Consider the following 15944-nt stretch of genomic DNA (forward strand, 5'->3'; position numbering starts at 1 on the left):
TTGAGTGTCTTAGGGGATGGCTTTGTTCTGAGGCTGGGTGCTCTTTCACTTACGAACTTTCCTCTTACTCTGCAAGCTGAAAATAATATAAATACTTGTATTTCAGACAAGTGCTTGCCTTCACTGTCTAGCTGATGCTATTTGTAGAGGGTTTCTTTAAACCTTCCGATATCAGGTAATTAGAAAATCTGACTCACTTTATTTTAAGATACACTTTTTTTGTTGCATGTTTTTAAAGTAAAACAGTCAAAACAGAGACAGGTCCAAAATATGATGATGGCTGATGAGGGCAGATAGTCTTGTCTTTGGTATACTTCCTGGTTTGTGAACTGGCAGAAAAATGCAGCCACACGACAAATGTGGATTCTTAGGGTGTGGACTTTGGTGAATTAGTAACTAGATTTTTAACCTTCAGTCCTTCAATCAAATCTTAGGTTATTTTGCAGGTGAAGTTGTGCAATGAGAACTTCCTGACATTATGCTAAAAAAGGGAAAGAAAATCACAAATGTGAGTAACTGGTAATTTTTACTCTTCTTGTTTAGCTTTGTCTTCAAGAGAAGTAAAGATACAGTCACAATGAGCCAGACAGTGTAGAGACCTAAAGACCTCTTGTGGGTGATTTTTTTTTTAAAAAAAAAAAAAAAAAAAAAAAAAGGGTTTAGTGTATTCTTTTTGAGTGATTGTCCACACAGATTCCATTCTTGGTGTGTGTGTGTGGGGCCCACGCTGTATGTGAAACTGTTTTCTTTTGAATAGCAATGGCCATTAGGGCTGTGCTCATGTCCTAGGCCTGTGGTCCTCAACCTTTCCAGACTGCTGTAGAAGTCTGATTTTTGTCTTGCATACCCCCAAGTTTCATCTCACTTAACTACTTGCTTCTAAAATCAGACATTAAAATCCAAAAGTGTCACTGCACACTGTTACTGAAAAAATGCTTATGGTCTCATTTTTGCCATATAGTTATAAAACAAATGAATTGGCATATAACTATTGTACTTAGATTTCAGTGTATATAGTATATAGAGCAGTATAAACAAATCATTGTATGAAATTTTAGTTTGTACTGACTTCACTAGTGCTTTTTATGTAGTCTGGTGTAAAATTAGGCAAATATCTAGATGAATTGATGTACCCCCTGGAAGACTTCTTAAGTACCCCCAGAGGTAAATGTACCTACCTCTGATTGAGAATCACTGTCTTAGGCCCTAGCAACCACCCATAATTGAGGGCATAAGGGGTAGGGGGGCCTCAACTTGCCACCCCATGGCTGCAAGGCAGAATTCTGTGGTGTCCACATGTCTCCACCTGCAGAGATACTTAGTTAGACCTGTTGTTGTTGAGGTGGGGTCTTTTTTTTAGTTTATATAGACAAGTTTAATTTACACATTTGTGTAAAAAATAAAAAAGCAAAGTAAAAATAAAAGTAAGTTTCAGTGAGATTCAGGGCATTGGTCGGATTCTTGCCCTCCTGCCCCAGGGCCAGACCCCTCCCCCCTACACCATACATAGGCCTAAAGTGGCTGATGGCAAATCTCCGTAGAGCCTGTCAATGATAGCCACTTGAGGTGCTTCCTGTGCTTAGGAGAGGAGCACATGTCTGAACACTGGTCCTTGCACAGGACGTTTTCAAAGCACACTCTAGAGGCTTGAGAAGGCAGATTGAAGCTACATCTTCTGGAGGTATCTCTGCAGACATTTACAGATCCTGACAAGCAACTGGAAAGACCACCTTTTCCTGGACTTTCGCACTTCTCTAGTGCCACTTTGGCACCAATCCAGGAGAGGGGCCATAGGTAGCACAGCACCAAAGATCAAAGGTGCAGCTTCCTCTCTAGTCACAAGACACAAATTCATATCCTAAGACTGAGCCTAACCCAAGCACTAAGGTGAAATATGTACAGATGGTTGCTTCACACAGCACTGCACTGCTACTGGTATTGCTCAGGCAGCAGGCCCTTCTCTGGCACTGTGTGCATTCACCAGATTATTCTGACAGCAGTGATACCAAGGAAACATGTGCCGGGCTAATCAGTACCAGCCTCTGGGGGCCTGGTGACACATGCAGCACCGATGGACTCATCTATATAGAAAATCTTGCTGGCAGAGAGGTAATTCTTGGCACCAACTAACTTGGCCCAGTACCAGATTCCCCAGTCCTGGACCGACTTAAGAGCTGGTTTCTTTCATCACCTGTTCGAACTGGCCATAGTCCTCGCTCAGCTGGGGGACACTGGACTGGCAGCATGCTCCCTCCAGGGATGAGGACTTTGCTACATTATCCTGAAAAGGAATGAGAGAGCTGACTATTCTTGTTGGAGTGTGACTCTTCCCCACTATGGATAATCCAGTGGGATGTGAACAGGCAGTCGAGGAAGGAATCCTTTAGAGACACGCATTAATGTGGATCCAGAAGGAAACCACTGAACTGGTATCCTCCTGTATGCCTCCTTCCCCTCAGTAACTTTACCAACCTTGGGCCTGTAGCCTTTTATTCTATTTAATGTTAATTGTACTCTAGTGGGTTCTGCTCTGGCAGCTACAGTCTCAAGTTCAATAGAATTATCTCTGTTTGTTTGTTCTGGCTCTACAGTCTATAGGAACACATGAAACCGTAGGCAATTAACGCATGCAGTTACAAGAGCCATCGGTCTTTTAGTACTTTAATAAAAGTTACCAATGAAGTTATAAATGTCACAGCATATATAATGCCTAAAGGTAAGTATAATGTATCAGTTATACCTACAGACATACATCCTCCTAGATGATGATAGTCTGTTGAACCTTTCATGGATTGACCATCAATATGGGGTTGTTCCTGCTGGAGTTTCCCATAGGGAGCTCAATTTGCTTATTCTGGGCACCCTTTTTTATACTGTTAGTCTGTCTATACCTATATTCTACCTATGTACATGAAAGTGCCAACCCTCTCTTATTGGTCTGTGTCCCCTAGAAACACAAGAGACTCCGAATTCTATAGGCTGTGTAGGTCCTTGTTATTGACATACCACCTTTATCTCGCAGTTAAAGGCATACTATTTGTTGTTACAGCACTTTATAATTTAAATTTAATCTTCCCAGCTATACTTTTGTAATATTGCAAGTTAGTACCTCTTTTTCCCCATAATCTTTCAGGTTATTTCTCGGTCATTGACTTACACCATCATTTCTTGTCTCCAATAGCTAAGCTAAAGTCTTGCAGGCATCAACCCACAGTTTCTTGCATTTCAGCTTGTTCTACTCATGTCTACTACATAGTTCCTCTAAATACTGATCAGTCTTATACCTTCATAATCCTACAAATCAACTCTGATTAACATACAATGAATATATGTAATATAACATTGATTAATCATAACATCACACAATAAATGGATACTAAATTAAAATCATTGGCTGCAGGCCCTAAGGGCCTCCTTGGGTTATCAGTCCATACATTAGGAAAACACCTTCCTCAGCAGACTCCAAAGTAATTTTCCTCAAAGCAACTAAGCTAGCTGGCTCCAGTACCAATTCTGGTAACAAGTGTTGGAGGAGGAACAAGAGCTTGGCAGAGAAGACCTCCAACCATTGACTATTTCTTCTTTGTCCCCGAAAAGACAATTAGGTTTCCCTCTATAGCCCCATTGGATGAACTAAAAGTTTTTTGGGATCTGATGAGGATGTTGTATATCCCTCAGAAAAGCAGCATAAATTATTGGACACACTATAGCCATAATCGTTGGGCAGAACGGCCTTATCAATCAAGTAGGGGATTTTAGAACAGGCAAAGATATGAGCTACTCCTGCACATGTTCCTGTGATCTCCAAGTATACAGACAGATAGATACCAGGTTCTGATGGATGTAAATATTTTTTTTTCAGCATTCCGTCCCAGGGTGTCTGGTTGTCCATGCTATCCAACAGATCAAAGCAACAGACCAGATCTAACTTCTCTGCAAGTGGGTCTTTCTTGTTGAAAGCATCCTTGGTGATGCTTCAACTACGAGTTTCCAGTTATCAAGAACTTCTTGCAAAGTATGATTCCTGACTTGAAGGTCAGTCAACACCTTCTCCACTCACTATGCCTTGGTGCAAGTCTCCAGATCAGATGGAAGCTTCATTCAAACCAAGGCCAGAATCAAAAATAAGACTAACATGCCTTGCCTGGCTGTTACTTACAAGTTTGAAATATGAGAGACTGGTTCAGAAAGATTTGGAGAGCATGGATTGATGTCTGGTCCTTCTTAGTCCCAAGAGCGAACAACCCCCAAAACAAAGAGCACACACAAACGACTTCCCCCCACCAAGATTTGAAAGTATCTTGTCCCCTTATTGATCCTTTGGGTCAGGAGTCAGACAGGTTTCCTGAACTTCTAAACCCTTTACAGGTAAAAGGATTTTGGTGTCTCTGGCCATGAGGGATTTTATAGTATTGTACACAGGAGGGCTGTTCCTTTCCCTTTATAGTTATGACAGGGCTGTCCTTCAGCTGGTATTTGAAATAGGAGTCCTTGTTATGCTTGTAAGAAGCACACGGAATCTTTTTCAGGAGAAAAGGCAATACACCACTTTTATTGAAGATACAACAATTAGCATATGCATTCAGTCACACTCACACTGTCCTGCCCGTCGATGTTATAGTTACCAGTCCAGAGTCTGGATCAATCTATAAAAGCAGCAGAGAATCCTGTGGTACCTTATAGACTAACAGACGTTTTGGATCATGAGCTTTCGTGGGTGAATACCCATTCATCTGACGAAGTGGGTATTCACCCACGAAAGCTCATGATCCAAAACATCTGTTAGTCTATAAGGTGCCACAGGATTCTCTGCTGCTTTTACAGATTCAGACTAACAGGCTACCCCTCTGATACTTGGATCAATCTAGTGGCCGGCTAGGTTGATCACGGGTAGGTAAGAGCCAGCTTCTGTTGGTCGTGACACGATGCTCTGGGGAAATCTTGGCAGGACAAACCCAAACTTTTGTGGCAAGGCACCCCGTTTATATAGTGACTTTTCCTTCACTGGGACCAATGAGTTTTCCATAGTCATGCTGTGATCAATTGTTGTTTGACGAGTGCTTGTTTTCTTAAATTGTCCTTCCCATTCTTTATCTTGTTCTTTCATCAAGTCTCTCAAGAAGTTATCCCATGCTGGTTTTGATCACAACAATCTTGTCCCTATTGATAGGTGCCTGTCTCATCTTTAGAGTCGTCAGTCTGCCCTCTTCTGACATTTGCATGTTGTAATCTTCTGGCGCCTTTGCATCTGTCCTCAGTTCCTCCCTAGAACATCTAGTTTGGGCCTCCACTTATCTTCTAACACACACATTCCTCATTCACACACACAACAGAATTGATTTACACAGAACATTTGAACAGGAACATCAAATTGCAATGCCAAGAGAAAAACAATCTTATTCTTATTTTAAAATGCTAAACTTACAACAAAGTGGTGACCCTAAAAGGTCTGTTACTGCCTTGAAATCAGCTCAGACACAGATTCTGGCTGATGCATCTCTACCAATGGCCCATTAGGCCATTCCTTTCCCCGATTCAAAAAAGGGTGGCTGGCAGGATATGGTCAAATCATACATCAGCACATTTAATATATGCTACGTTATTGTTATTTATCCTTCATTCTAAGTTATACAAACATAAAATCCTACTACTATACTCTTACCCGCCTCCCAGGATGGGCTATTGCTTGCTAGCCATCAAGAGAGGAATCTTTGTGACGATCACTCTGAGGCCTGGTCTACACTATGCGTTTATACCAATTTTAGCAGAGTTAAACTGATTTAACGCTGCACCCATCCACACAACAAGGCCCTTTATATCAATATAAAGGGCTTTTTGAACCGGTTTCTGTACTCCTCCCTGACAGGAGGAGTAGTGCTGAAATCGGTATTACCATATCGGATTAGGATTAGTGTGGCTTCAAATCGGTATTGGCCTCCAGACGGTGCACCACTGTGACCGCTCTGGACAGCAATCTGAACACGGATGCACTGGCCAGGTAGACAGGAAAAGCCCCATGAACTTTTGAAGTTCATTTCCTGTTTGGCCAGCGTGGAGAGCTCACCAGCACAGGTAACAATGCAGTCTTCTGAGAATCGAAAAAGAGCTCCAGCATGGACAGCACGGGAGGTACTGGATCTGATCGCTATACGGGGAGAGGATTCTGTGCTAACAGAACTCCGTTCCAAAAGACAAAATGAAAAAACATCTGAAAAAATTTCCAAGGCTATGATGGAGAAAGGCCACACCAGGGACTCAGTGCAGTGCAGAGTGAAAGTTAAGGAGCTCAGACAAGCCTACCAGAAAACCAAAGAAGCAAATGGAAGGTCCGGTCTATGCTGTATGATTATAGCTCTATCTGACTCTATGTATTCTAGGGTGGGTCCGAACCACCAGTTCCACCACCCCTGTCAGGACTCCAGGCGTGGGGTGGTAATCTCACCTGGCTGAGGATTTCTGGGATAGGGAAGCAGAGAGAGGAGAGGACGAGCTTGCAGATCAGTACATCATCTATCTCTTTCTCCCCAACGAGCCAGGAGCTTTTTCTTTACCCTCCCAGCTTCCCAGACCACTAGCCCAGACCATGAAGCCATGGATAGCTACCTCTTGTTGAGTTACTCTTTGTAAATATAAAACATTGATTTAAAAAGCAAAGCGTTTTTTAATGATTGATTTGCCCTGAGGACTTGGGATGCTTCGCGAGTCCAGTACAGTATATGGGAAAGTCTTTTAACCATGTCTGGATGGAGTGGGAAATCCTCAGGACATCTCCATGAAGCTCTCCTGGAGTACTCCCAAAAGCCTTTGCAGGAAGGTTCTGGCAAGCTAGCCTTATTCCATCCACCATGGTAGCGAACTTGACACACCATAGCTGTAGCAAGTAAAATCTAGTATCAGTCGGATGAAAAGCCTAGCTGCATATCGGGCTCCCGTGATTGCTGACATTTCAAATACATCCTTTCTTTATTCTCGCCTATGTTATCCTCAGGAGAGTGAATATCGTTCAGGTAACCTGCGTTGAAATTCAGATTTTAATTAAGGGACAAGATGATGGCCATTTCCTACTGGTGTTGCCTGTTGCCTTAAAAGAAATCCTTCCTTGCACGGTAGCGAAGCGTTGGAGGGAGGGGGAATGGCGACTGGCTTTTTCGCGTTTGCTATCAGGGATCTTCCATTCTACAGCCCGCGTTGGGTGGGATTAGGGGTTGATTAGCAGCGATCTTCCATGATTACTCTACCTCACCTCATGAGGGTAATAGATCATCCAGAATTGTGGGTGGTTTCTGCTGCTACTTAACTAAATAGAAGCAGCACTGAACAGGTATGCTTGCTTGGTATTTGGAAAAAGGAGGCACTGTGTATATGAAGACTGCAGGAAGCCGAAAAGGACAATGGCTTACCAGTGGGGCGCTGCAGGACTGACTTTCTTTGCTGCCAGACCTGCGTCGTGAGATCTCATACACCAGAGCGCAGGCACTCAATATTTAAGATGCAAAATGCGACCTGTAGTGTGAAATTCACATGTGCTATGTAAGGTGCAATAGTGTTGTTTCACTGTGAAAGAGTATTTGTTTTTAACATTGTTCTGTAAAATGTATCTTTTTAATACTTCTCTCCCTTTTTCCTTCCCTCATTGCAGCTTGCAAATTTTTCAAGCCTTCCCTACTCCATTCCCGAAGGCTATCTCAGATAAGGCGGGGGGAAAAAAGAACGCGAGATGAAATGTTCTCGGAAATCATGAGTGACCCGCAGTGAAGAAGCTCATCTGAATGAGTGGAAGGACATGGTATCAAATGTACAGGAAAGATGCGATGAACATGAGGACAGGAGGAAGCTCGAGGATGAGAGTGGCGCAGGAGATATATGTGACGGGTGCATGTGGGCTGCTGCGTTGATCAAACTGACATCCTCCGACTGTCTGGTGGAGCTTCAGGAACAAGCACAGGGTCACCCACCCTCAGTACTCACATGTTCCATAGTCTTCTCCACCCAGACGTGTAAGAACGCGTGGAGGAATGCTTCATGCACCCACCCACTCCACCCTGTGGACAGCCCAACCAAAAGGCGGTCAATTACTTTGAAAATATTTTAGTGGCCTTTTCCTTCCCTCCTATCTCTTCCCAAAACTACCCCTGGAATACCTGTCAGTTTTCCCTCTTTATAATGACTTTTTAATAAGAATACATATTTTAAATGATATGAACTTTTTGTCCCTAAGCAGCTGTTAATCGAAGGGGGAGTGGGTTGCTTAACAGGGAATGAATGTCAATCAAGTGGGGGTTCATCAAGGGGAAAAACAAACACAACCAGTCACACCATACCCTGGCATTGATGAAACTCGTGTTCAAAGTCTTCTCTCTGATGCACACCGCGATTTGTGGACATGTTGTGCTCTTCTTAAGTCCCCGGTGTCTGGCTGCGCGTAATCAGCAGCCAGTGATGTTGCCTCAGCGCTCCACCCTCCTAAAGTCCCCCTTACTCTCACAGATTTTGGAGGCACACAAGCAACAGCAATAACCAAAGGGGACATTGTTTGGCTGGGTCTGAGCGATAATATAAATACGCCAGCCCCTTTTTAAATGGCCCAATGCACATTCTCTACCACCCATTCTGCCACTTGCTCGCCCTGTAGTTTGAACAGCTTGACTACAGTTCCAGGCTGCCTGTGTATGGCTTCATGAGCCATGGCGATCAAGGTAGGCTGGATCACCCAGGATAACTACAGGCATTTCAACATTCCCCAACCATTATTTCTTGGTCTTGGGAAGTATTTCCCTTGCTGCAGCCGTTTAAACAGAGTAGTGTTTCTGAAGACGTGAGCATCATGAACCCTTCCTGCCAATCCCACATGGGTGGTGGTGGAAACGTCCCTTGTGATCCACCGTGTGCTGAGCACCATTGAAAGTACCTCTTGCTGTTTATTACTGGATCCCTGGTGCCCGTGCCAAGATAGGGATATGGGTTCCATCTATCACCTCCCACACACACAGTTAGGGAATCCCATTGCAACAAAGCCATCCACTATGACCTGCCACGGTTCCCAGAGTCACAACCTTTGCTTAGCAGCAGCTTAATGATTACTTGGCTACTTGCATCACAGCAGCCCCCACAGTAGATTTTCCACTCCAAATTGATTCCCGACTGACCGTGAGCTGTCTGGCGTTTGCAAGCTTCCAGAGGCTATTGCCACTCGCTTATCAACTGTGAGGCTACTCTCATCTTGGTATTCTGGCGGTTAGGCAGGGGAAAGGAAGTCACAAAGTTCCATGAAAGTGCCCTTACGCATGCAAAAGTTTTGCAGCCACTGCGAATCGTCCCAAACCCGCAAAACTATGCGGTCCCACCAGTCTGTGCTTGTTTCTTGGGCCCAAAATCGGCATTCAATAGCTAGAACCTGCCCCATTACCAGCTGGATCTCCAAAGCGCGGGGGCCCGTGGTTTGAGAGAATTCTGTGTCCATGTCCTCATCGCTCTCGTCGCCGCTCTGCCGTAGCCACCGCCTCCTCACCTGGCTTTGCAGGTCCTGGTTCAGCATAGACTGCATGACAATGCGCGAGGTGTTTACAACGTCCACGATTGCAGTCTTGATCTGAGTAGGGTCCATGCTTGCTGTGCTATGGCGTTTGCACAGTTCAGCCAGGAAAAAAGACGCGAAACAGTCGTCTGCTGCTTTCACGGAGGGAGGTGAGGCTGTACCCAGAGACACCTGCGACAATGTTTTTTGCCCCATCAGGCACTGGGATCTCAACCCAGAATTCCAAGGGGTGGGGGAGACTGCGGGAACTATGGGATAGCTACGGAATGTCTACCTACAGTGCAACGCTCTGGAAATCGACGCTAGCCTCGGTACATGGATACACACCGCCGAATTAATGTGCTTAGTGTGGCCGCGTGCACTCGACTTTATTCATTCTGTTTTACAAAACCGGTTTATGTAAAATCAGAATAATCCTGTAATGTAGACGTACCCTGAGAGAATGGATACTCACTCCACACTAACTGTGGTTCTTCAAGATGTATTGGCCACACACATTCCACAATCTACCTTCCATCCTCATTAGTTCAGAGTCTTGTCACATGGGATTCTTTATTGGCAAAGGAAACTGAGAGGTGGTTGAGATATCCCCACCCTCTCTATCGGGTGGCCAAACTGACTGACACCTCCCCCTCCCCTTTGAGCTGCATACAACAATCTTCAGAAGTTCGAGAGCCAAGGCACACCTGCTGAGGCTCAGGGCTTCAGCCCAGCAGGAGCTGCCCGACGGGGCTCAGGGCTCCAGCCCTGCTCCTTCTGAAGTCATGAGCCCCAGCAGGTGCGCCCTACAGGGATGAAGCCCCAAGACCCCTTCCCCTCCACTGGGCAGAAGTTCCTACCCCACCACCCTGCTGCAAGGCAGAGGTCCCAAGTTCCCTTCACCCTCCCCAGTATAGTAGGTGGAGAATGGAGGGAGAATGGGGTGTGCTCCAAGAGCCGCACTTTAACAGTAAAAGAACTGCATGTGGCTTGCGAGCCACAGTCTGGCCACCCCTGCTCTATATCCTCAGATACAGTGCTCACAGTGCTCCAGGGGCACAAGTGCAGCCCCAACAGATGCTGCTGTTCAAAGGATTATTATCTAAGCACCAGGAGTGGAGTTTGTATGGATAAAACCCCTCAAAGAACCACTTTCCTTACTATAAGGTAACGAACCATATTTATGTTTGCATAACCTATGCCCGGCTAAGTGGGGCAACAATGAAGTGTTTTTAAAAATATCTTTGTTTTATCATCCTTGTGCTAGGTGCTCATGGGCATATTATCTGCACAATAGATAATGCAAGCTAAAGGTTAATTTTATTATTTCTTCTCTAGCATAAATAGCATAAAGCAACTGTTCTCTCAAGAAGGCTAGCAAAGATGGATCTAGGTTGTAAGGTAGTGTTAATTTTTCTTGTCTTTTCTCCTTGTTGTGGGGAAGACTGGAAACTAGTTCAGGGTTTTATTGCCATTGTTGATCCCCTAAACAACGAGTTAGTAAGCAATTTAAATCTTCAAAACAAGCTCTTAGGCAAAGAAACTCTTAATATTGTAGTGGATGAAGACATAATTTTTTGTGCCACCAGCCTTTTTTGACTTCTCTGCCACAGTACTTCTCCTACCTTCATGCAAGTGGTGTGACACATTATAAAATCTTTATGCCATGGATACACATCCTTCCGGAGGGGAATGCCAAGAATCTGGAAGAGGCTACAGTTCAGTGCTATAGACAACTTCTTAAGTCCCTTACTGCTGCAAACTTTAAGCCAGTGATAATTCTGCATCATAAACATTTGCCTGGGTTTGTGCTCACACAGTCCAAACTTGGGAAGCACAGGACCTTTGCTGACCTCTTTGTGGAATATGCTGAGTTTAACTTCCATTCTTTTGGTGATATGGTTGACATGTGGCTCACTTTTAGCGACTTGCCTGTTATCACTGAGAACCTGCCATATGATGATCTACAGACCTCTCTCCAGAGTCTAGCTGCTGCACATGAAAAAGCTTATAAAATCTACAACGAAAAATATTCTTCAAAAGGTAAAGAGAAAATGGGAATGGAATTCTGTCTGACTTTCCTAAACAGTGTGTGAAGTGATTAAACTGTAAATGGCTGGTTATGTGTGTGTGTGTTTCGGGACAGTAGCAAAAATGTCTATAGAAACATTTTGAATGATCAGTTTCTCTGAAATCTCTGCATTTTGAAATAACAAAGTATTCCCCAGTTGAGTTTACACCATAGAGAAATAGCTAAATTACCTTCTGTTTTCTTTAACAGCTTAAGAGAATCTTGGACATTTTTAAAGAAGTGAAAATTGTGCGCTAAAGGTTATGGTCTACATTAAAATGTGCATAACCTAGGGCTTAATTCAAAGCTTGGCATTCACCCCTCAAAGACCCAGATCTCCTGCTGGCTTTTTTCTATGTTCTTATGTTAAGATAAACTAATAGAGACAAAAGAAATTCCTAGGAAGCTTCAGTGGGAAATCTCCCTGGCTTCCAGCTATCTTGCCTGGCCAAGCTCTTTGGTGGTCTGTGTTGTGGATTTAAGGGAGGCCAGGAAGCCTTGGGAGTCTGGGCTCCAAGGTTTGTGAATCTAGAGCTACCCACCAGGCACAGTGCTCTATAGCTATGGTTCCCAGAACTGGGCAGAGAATGGGAATTCCCTGTTGTAGAGAACTTTGAAATTTTTGGTTTTCATTCCTAATCAGAATGAAATGAAATTTATAAATTCTCTGTGAAACTGAATGACCATTCTCCATCCAGTTCTAGCAGCAACCACCACCTGGGAGAGGCTTAAGACTTTTGCTTCCCCTTTAGTCCATATTTGGTGGACTTTCTTTTTGTTGGCTTTTGTTAAGATTCTTTTAATGCTAGTGCATAGGTTTTGGGTAGAGATGAAGCTTGCCGTCCTGAAATTGTTCAGCTTAGGGACTTCTTTAAGTAGATCATTTAGTTTCTCAGCCCAGAACAGTTTAAAAATTGACCCATCAGACCTAGAACTGTTTCCCTGAACTCCTGCTTTCCACTAGTGCTCTGTGTGACCAGCAGCTGGTGTTGAGCAGTCTAGGACACTTGCTGAACTCCTACTCTTCCCCCCGCCCTTCCTCCCCAGTGGACATCTTTTAAATAATGTAATCTAGGAAAATTGGTTTCTAATATATATACTGTGAATCTGCATCTTTCATTCTTTTCCCTCCTTCCCCCGAGTAAATGATATATATAATAGGCACTTTTTTTCTGTATTTTTCAGATGGAAAACTGTCCTTTGCAATGGAAATTGATCATGTCTTTGGGAGTGCAGCATTGGAATCTTTTTTAGCCTCTCTTAGTGTGATACTTTATTTTCTTGGAATTCTTGTCTATTAACTTGAACTTTATTAGCATTTTTTTAAGGAATAAAAACTTATTGCAATTGTAATTTGATCTATCTGATTTAGTAATGTCTATTTATTTCAGTAGTTTAATCATGTGAAACTGAACTAATTTTAAACAATGGCCAAATTGTCCTGTTTGGTAAGCATTACTTGAAAAGCATAGACACTGTATTCGTCAGTTAAATCTTCATCTGAAAATGTAAGCCTATGAGTAACTTCATTCTCATGAGTAGTCCCATTAAAGTTGCACAGGTGCATAATTACATTAGGATCCAAGCCTTTGAGAGATTTGATGATAAATTTCATTCACAATTTGCAGCTGTAATAATGTGCATGTTCTGCATGTATTATAAGGCTACTGCCGAGAGCTGCCACACTGTTGTTTTCCATGTGATTCCAATTAATAAGAGTTCACATTTTAAATACTGACTAATAAAAATCCACTTTGCCTGTTTTATTTCCTATTTAACTCTTGTTTCCAACTTTATTTTTCTAAAAGCGTTGTAGGAGCTGTGATGATTCTAATGGCTCCAACCTGTGCTATTCATGCTCTGTTGGCCAAGTATGTCTGGTTGGCACAGTCTGGAGAGAAACCAGTCCCTTCAGACCAGTTGTCAAGCTAGGGAGTTGAAGTGGTAGGTTGTAAGTTTAGAGTTCATCTGACTGGAAATAACAGCTCTTCTCTACTGAATTGAGTTCTTTGGAAAGATCAAACACTACCTATTAGTCTGCTGGGTCCAGAAGATGTTGATTGAAATCAGTGACCAAATACTACTTAGGCGCATTGCATTCATTTGCTTTTCAAGTGAAATAATGAGACAATATATGCAGATGTGGCACTACCAAAGGTTTTTAAAAATGTGCGTTCTCCAGGTGTGTATTAGTAAACTGTTCTGAGCCCTGTTGCAAAACTTTATCTGCATTGCCAAGACTAGTCATCAATTTTCTCAGTCTTGACTGTTTAATAACTAATTGCAAATGATAAATGTTAAACGCACAAAATACTCTGAATCATTTGATCAGCTTCCATATTGTTGTAGTCCTGAGAAACAACCTTACGGCTGTAAACTAAATGACACTTTGATTCTACCTGTTGTCCAGTGGGGTTGGTAGGAATTACACTGTTTCCTGGTTCCTCTATTTCTGTAGGATTTCTGAGTCCTAAAACTAGAGTCACTGGTAATCTTTCGGGTATTTCTATATAATACTTCATTCTAAGGATAGTGCCAATTCAGAGGAGACATTAAGAAATGATTTTTTTTCTAAGCAATTTTTTAATAGCAAAAATTTATTTCTGGAATAGTGATTTGCCTTTTTTTCTTTCCAGGACTCTCTAGATTTTCTCTCTCTCAGCCTGCAATACAACTGTAGAAAGGAAGTAGACTTAAAAAGGAAGTTGAATGAGTTACAGGTAATTTTGAGCAATGTTTCAAAGTAAAAATGGTACTATAGAGATTTCTAGACTGCTTTGGACTTTAAGGGATCCAGTCTGCTTTCGGTTACACAAGTGCAAATCCTGTGCCAGTGCAGTTTTGTGCCTGTACAACTGAGGAAAGAAATGTGCCCTTAATGTTTTAAATTACTATGTAGAGATCTTCACCAAAGGGAAAAATGTTCTAAATATATTTTGCATGTGGGGAAATGCATTCTTTTTCACAGCTACTTTTCAGGTGTCCTCAAACGAAATGGAAAGCATTATTATTGGGGTTAACATTAATATGAGATAACATATCAGTGGTAGAGTGGAGTAGATGGGTTTAAGACTATTGCCCATATACTGGTATTCTGTTGAACTGCTGAAACCACTAGCTGTGGTTATATGTAATGTCTTAAAAAGATTAATCAATTAGAAACAATTCATTTTACAGTTAATGCCTGTTTATAATCACTTCCATATGAGGAACTCACAGTAATTTACAGTGTATTTGCCTTCTTAAATCCTCTATGAGCTAGGTGTATGTTATCATAGTTGAGGAAAACTGAACCTACATTTAGTGGTCCAGCAAGGGCACCACTGTCAGGCTTCTGGTCCTGTAGCTGTTGCCTTGCTTGGATGGGGATCAGTGTTTTTCTCTCCCTCCTGACTGGGATGTTTCAAGTCTGCATAGCTCCCTGATTGTACTGTGACTTCACTAGCAAAAGACAGGCTGCGTAAGCAGATCTGCTTTGCTTCTCCCCTCAGAGATGGCACACACTGTAATGGCCAACAGTTGTAAATTGCAGCACTTCCTATGCAGGCCTATTTTATTCTTAAGGTAAAAGCACTAAAGAGAAAACATATTAAAACAGTAACAGAACCTGAATACATGCTAATAAGATTGCCAGAGATCACTCTGGGCTCTGACAGGTGATAAGTCTTTCAAACCCCTTAAAGGGGTCTCTTCTATGGGCACAAGTTCGTAACAGCCTCAGCTCAAAACTAATGTCCAGTCTTAGGGGAGCTCGGTGAACCCAGTCCTTCCAACCCTTCCTGAAGGATTGGAGACCTCCATGGACCACAGGTCCTGTTCATTTGCTGGATCAGGAAACAGGCCCTGAGCTTGTTGGCTATTTATCCAAAAATCCTTTCTTTGTCTGTTGGTCCCTGTAGAATCCAGTTTGAACTAGTGTATGTGTACTTCTCCAGAGGGTGGCTTCAAAGAACGGATAACTGGAGGAGTTTTATTAGCACTCCCCTCTTCCTAGAAGAGCTGTATACAATCACCAACACACAAACAATTGCATTTTTAATACAATGAACTCCAAAGATGTTAAGATAAACATTACTGATTTACGTTTAATTCCACCAAGTTTGTCCAGGATATTGTCACCTGTCACATGTTATTCCCGGTTTTGCTGATGTGGGCACAGAAGTTGAGGTGTCTTCCTTGCTCTGCTGCTCACCTGTTATGAGACCTTCAACAAGACACACAAGTCTCCTAATTCCTCCCAGTCCTGTACTTTAAACACATGACAGTTCTTCACTGAGCACCCAGATGTTATAGTGATGGCCATGTTAGAAACAGAGAGAGAGAGAGAAGGGAAGCTGCCTGTGCATCGTCTATGCAAAA

The 15944-nt window shown here is 42.8% G+C and overlaps 1 protein-coding gene across 1 annotated transcript in view; it reads left to right on the forward strand.

Moving 5' to 3' along the window:
* Positions 1–10897: 10897 nt before the first annotated feature.
* Positions 10898–15944, forward strand: part of LCT (lactase) — a 33559-nt gene continuing 28512 nt past the window's right edge. Inside the window, 4 exon segments of the mRNA XM_032782623.1 lie at positions 10898–11078; positions 11081–11557; positions 12771–12850; positions 14222–14305. Coding sequence (XP_032638514.1) covers positions 10898–11078; positions 11081–11557; positions 12771–12850; positions 14222–14305 — 822 coding nt within the window.

The sequence above is a fragment of the Chelonoidis abingdonii genome, chromosome 10 (assembly GCF_003597395.2).
Source record: "Chelonoidis abingdonii isolate Lonesome George chromosome 10, CheloAbing_2.0, whole genome shotgun sequence".
NCBI classification, from domain to species: domain Eukaryota; kingdom Metazoa; phylum Chordata; order Testudines; family Testudinidae; genus Chelonoidis; species Chelonoidis abingdonii.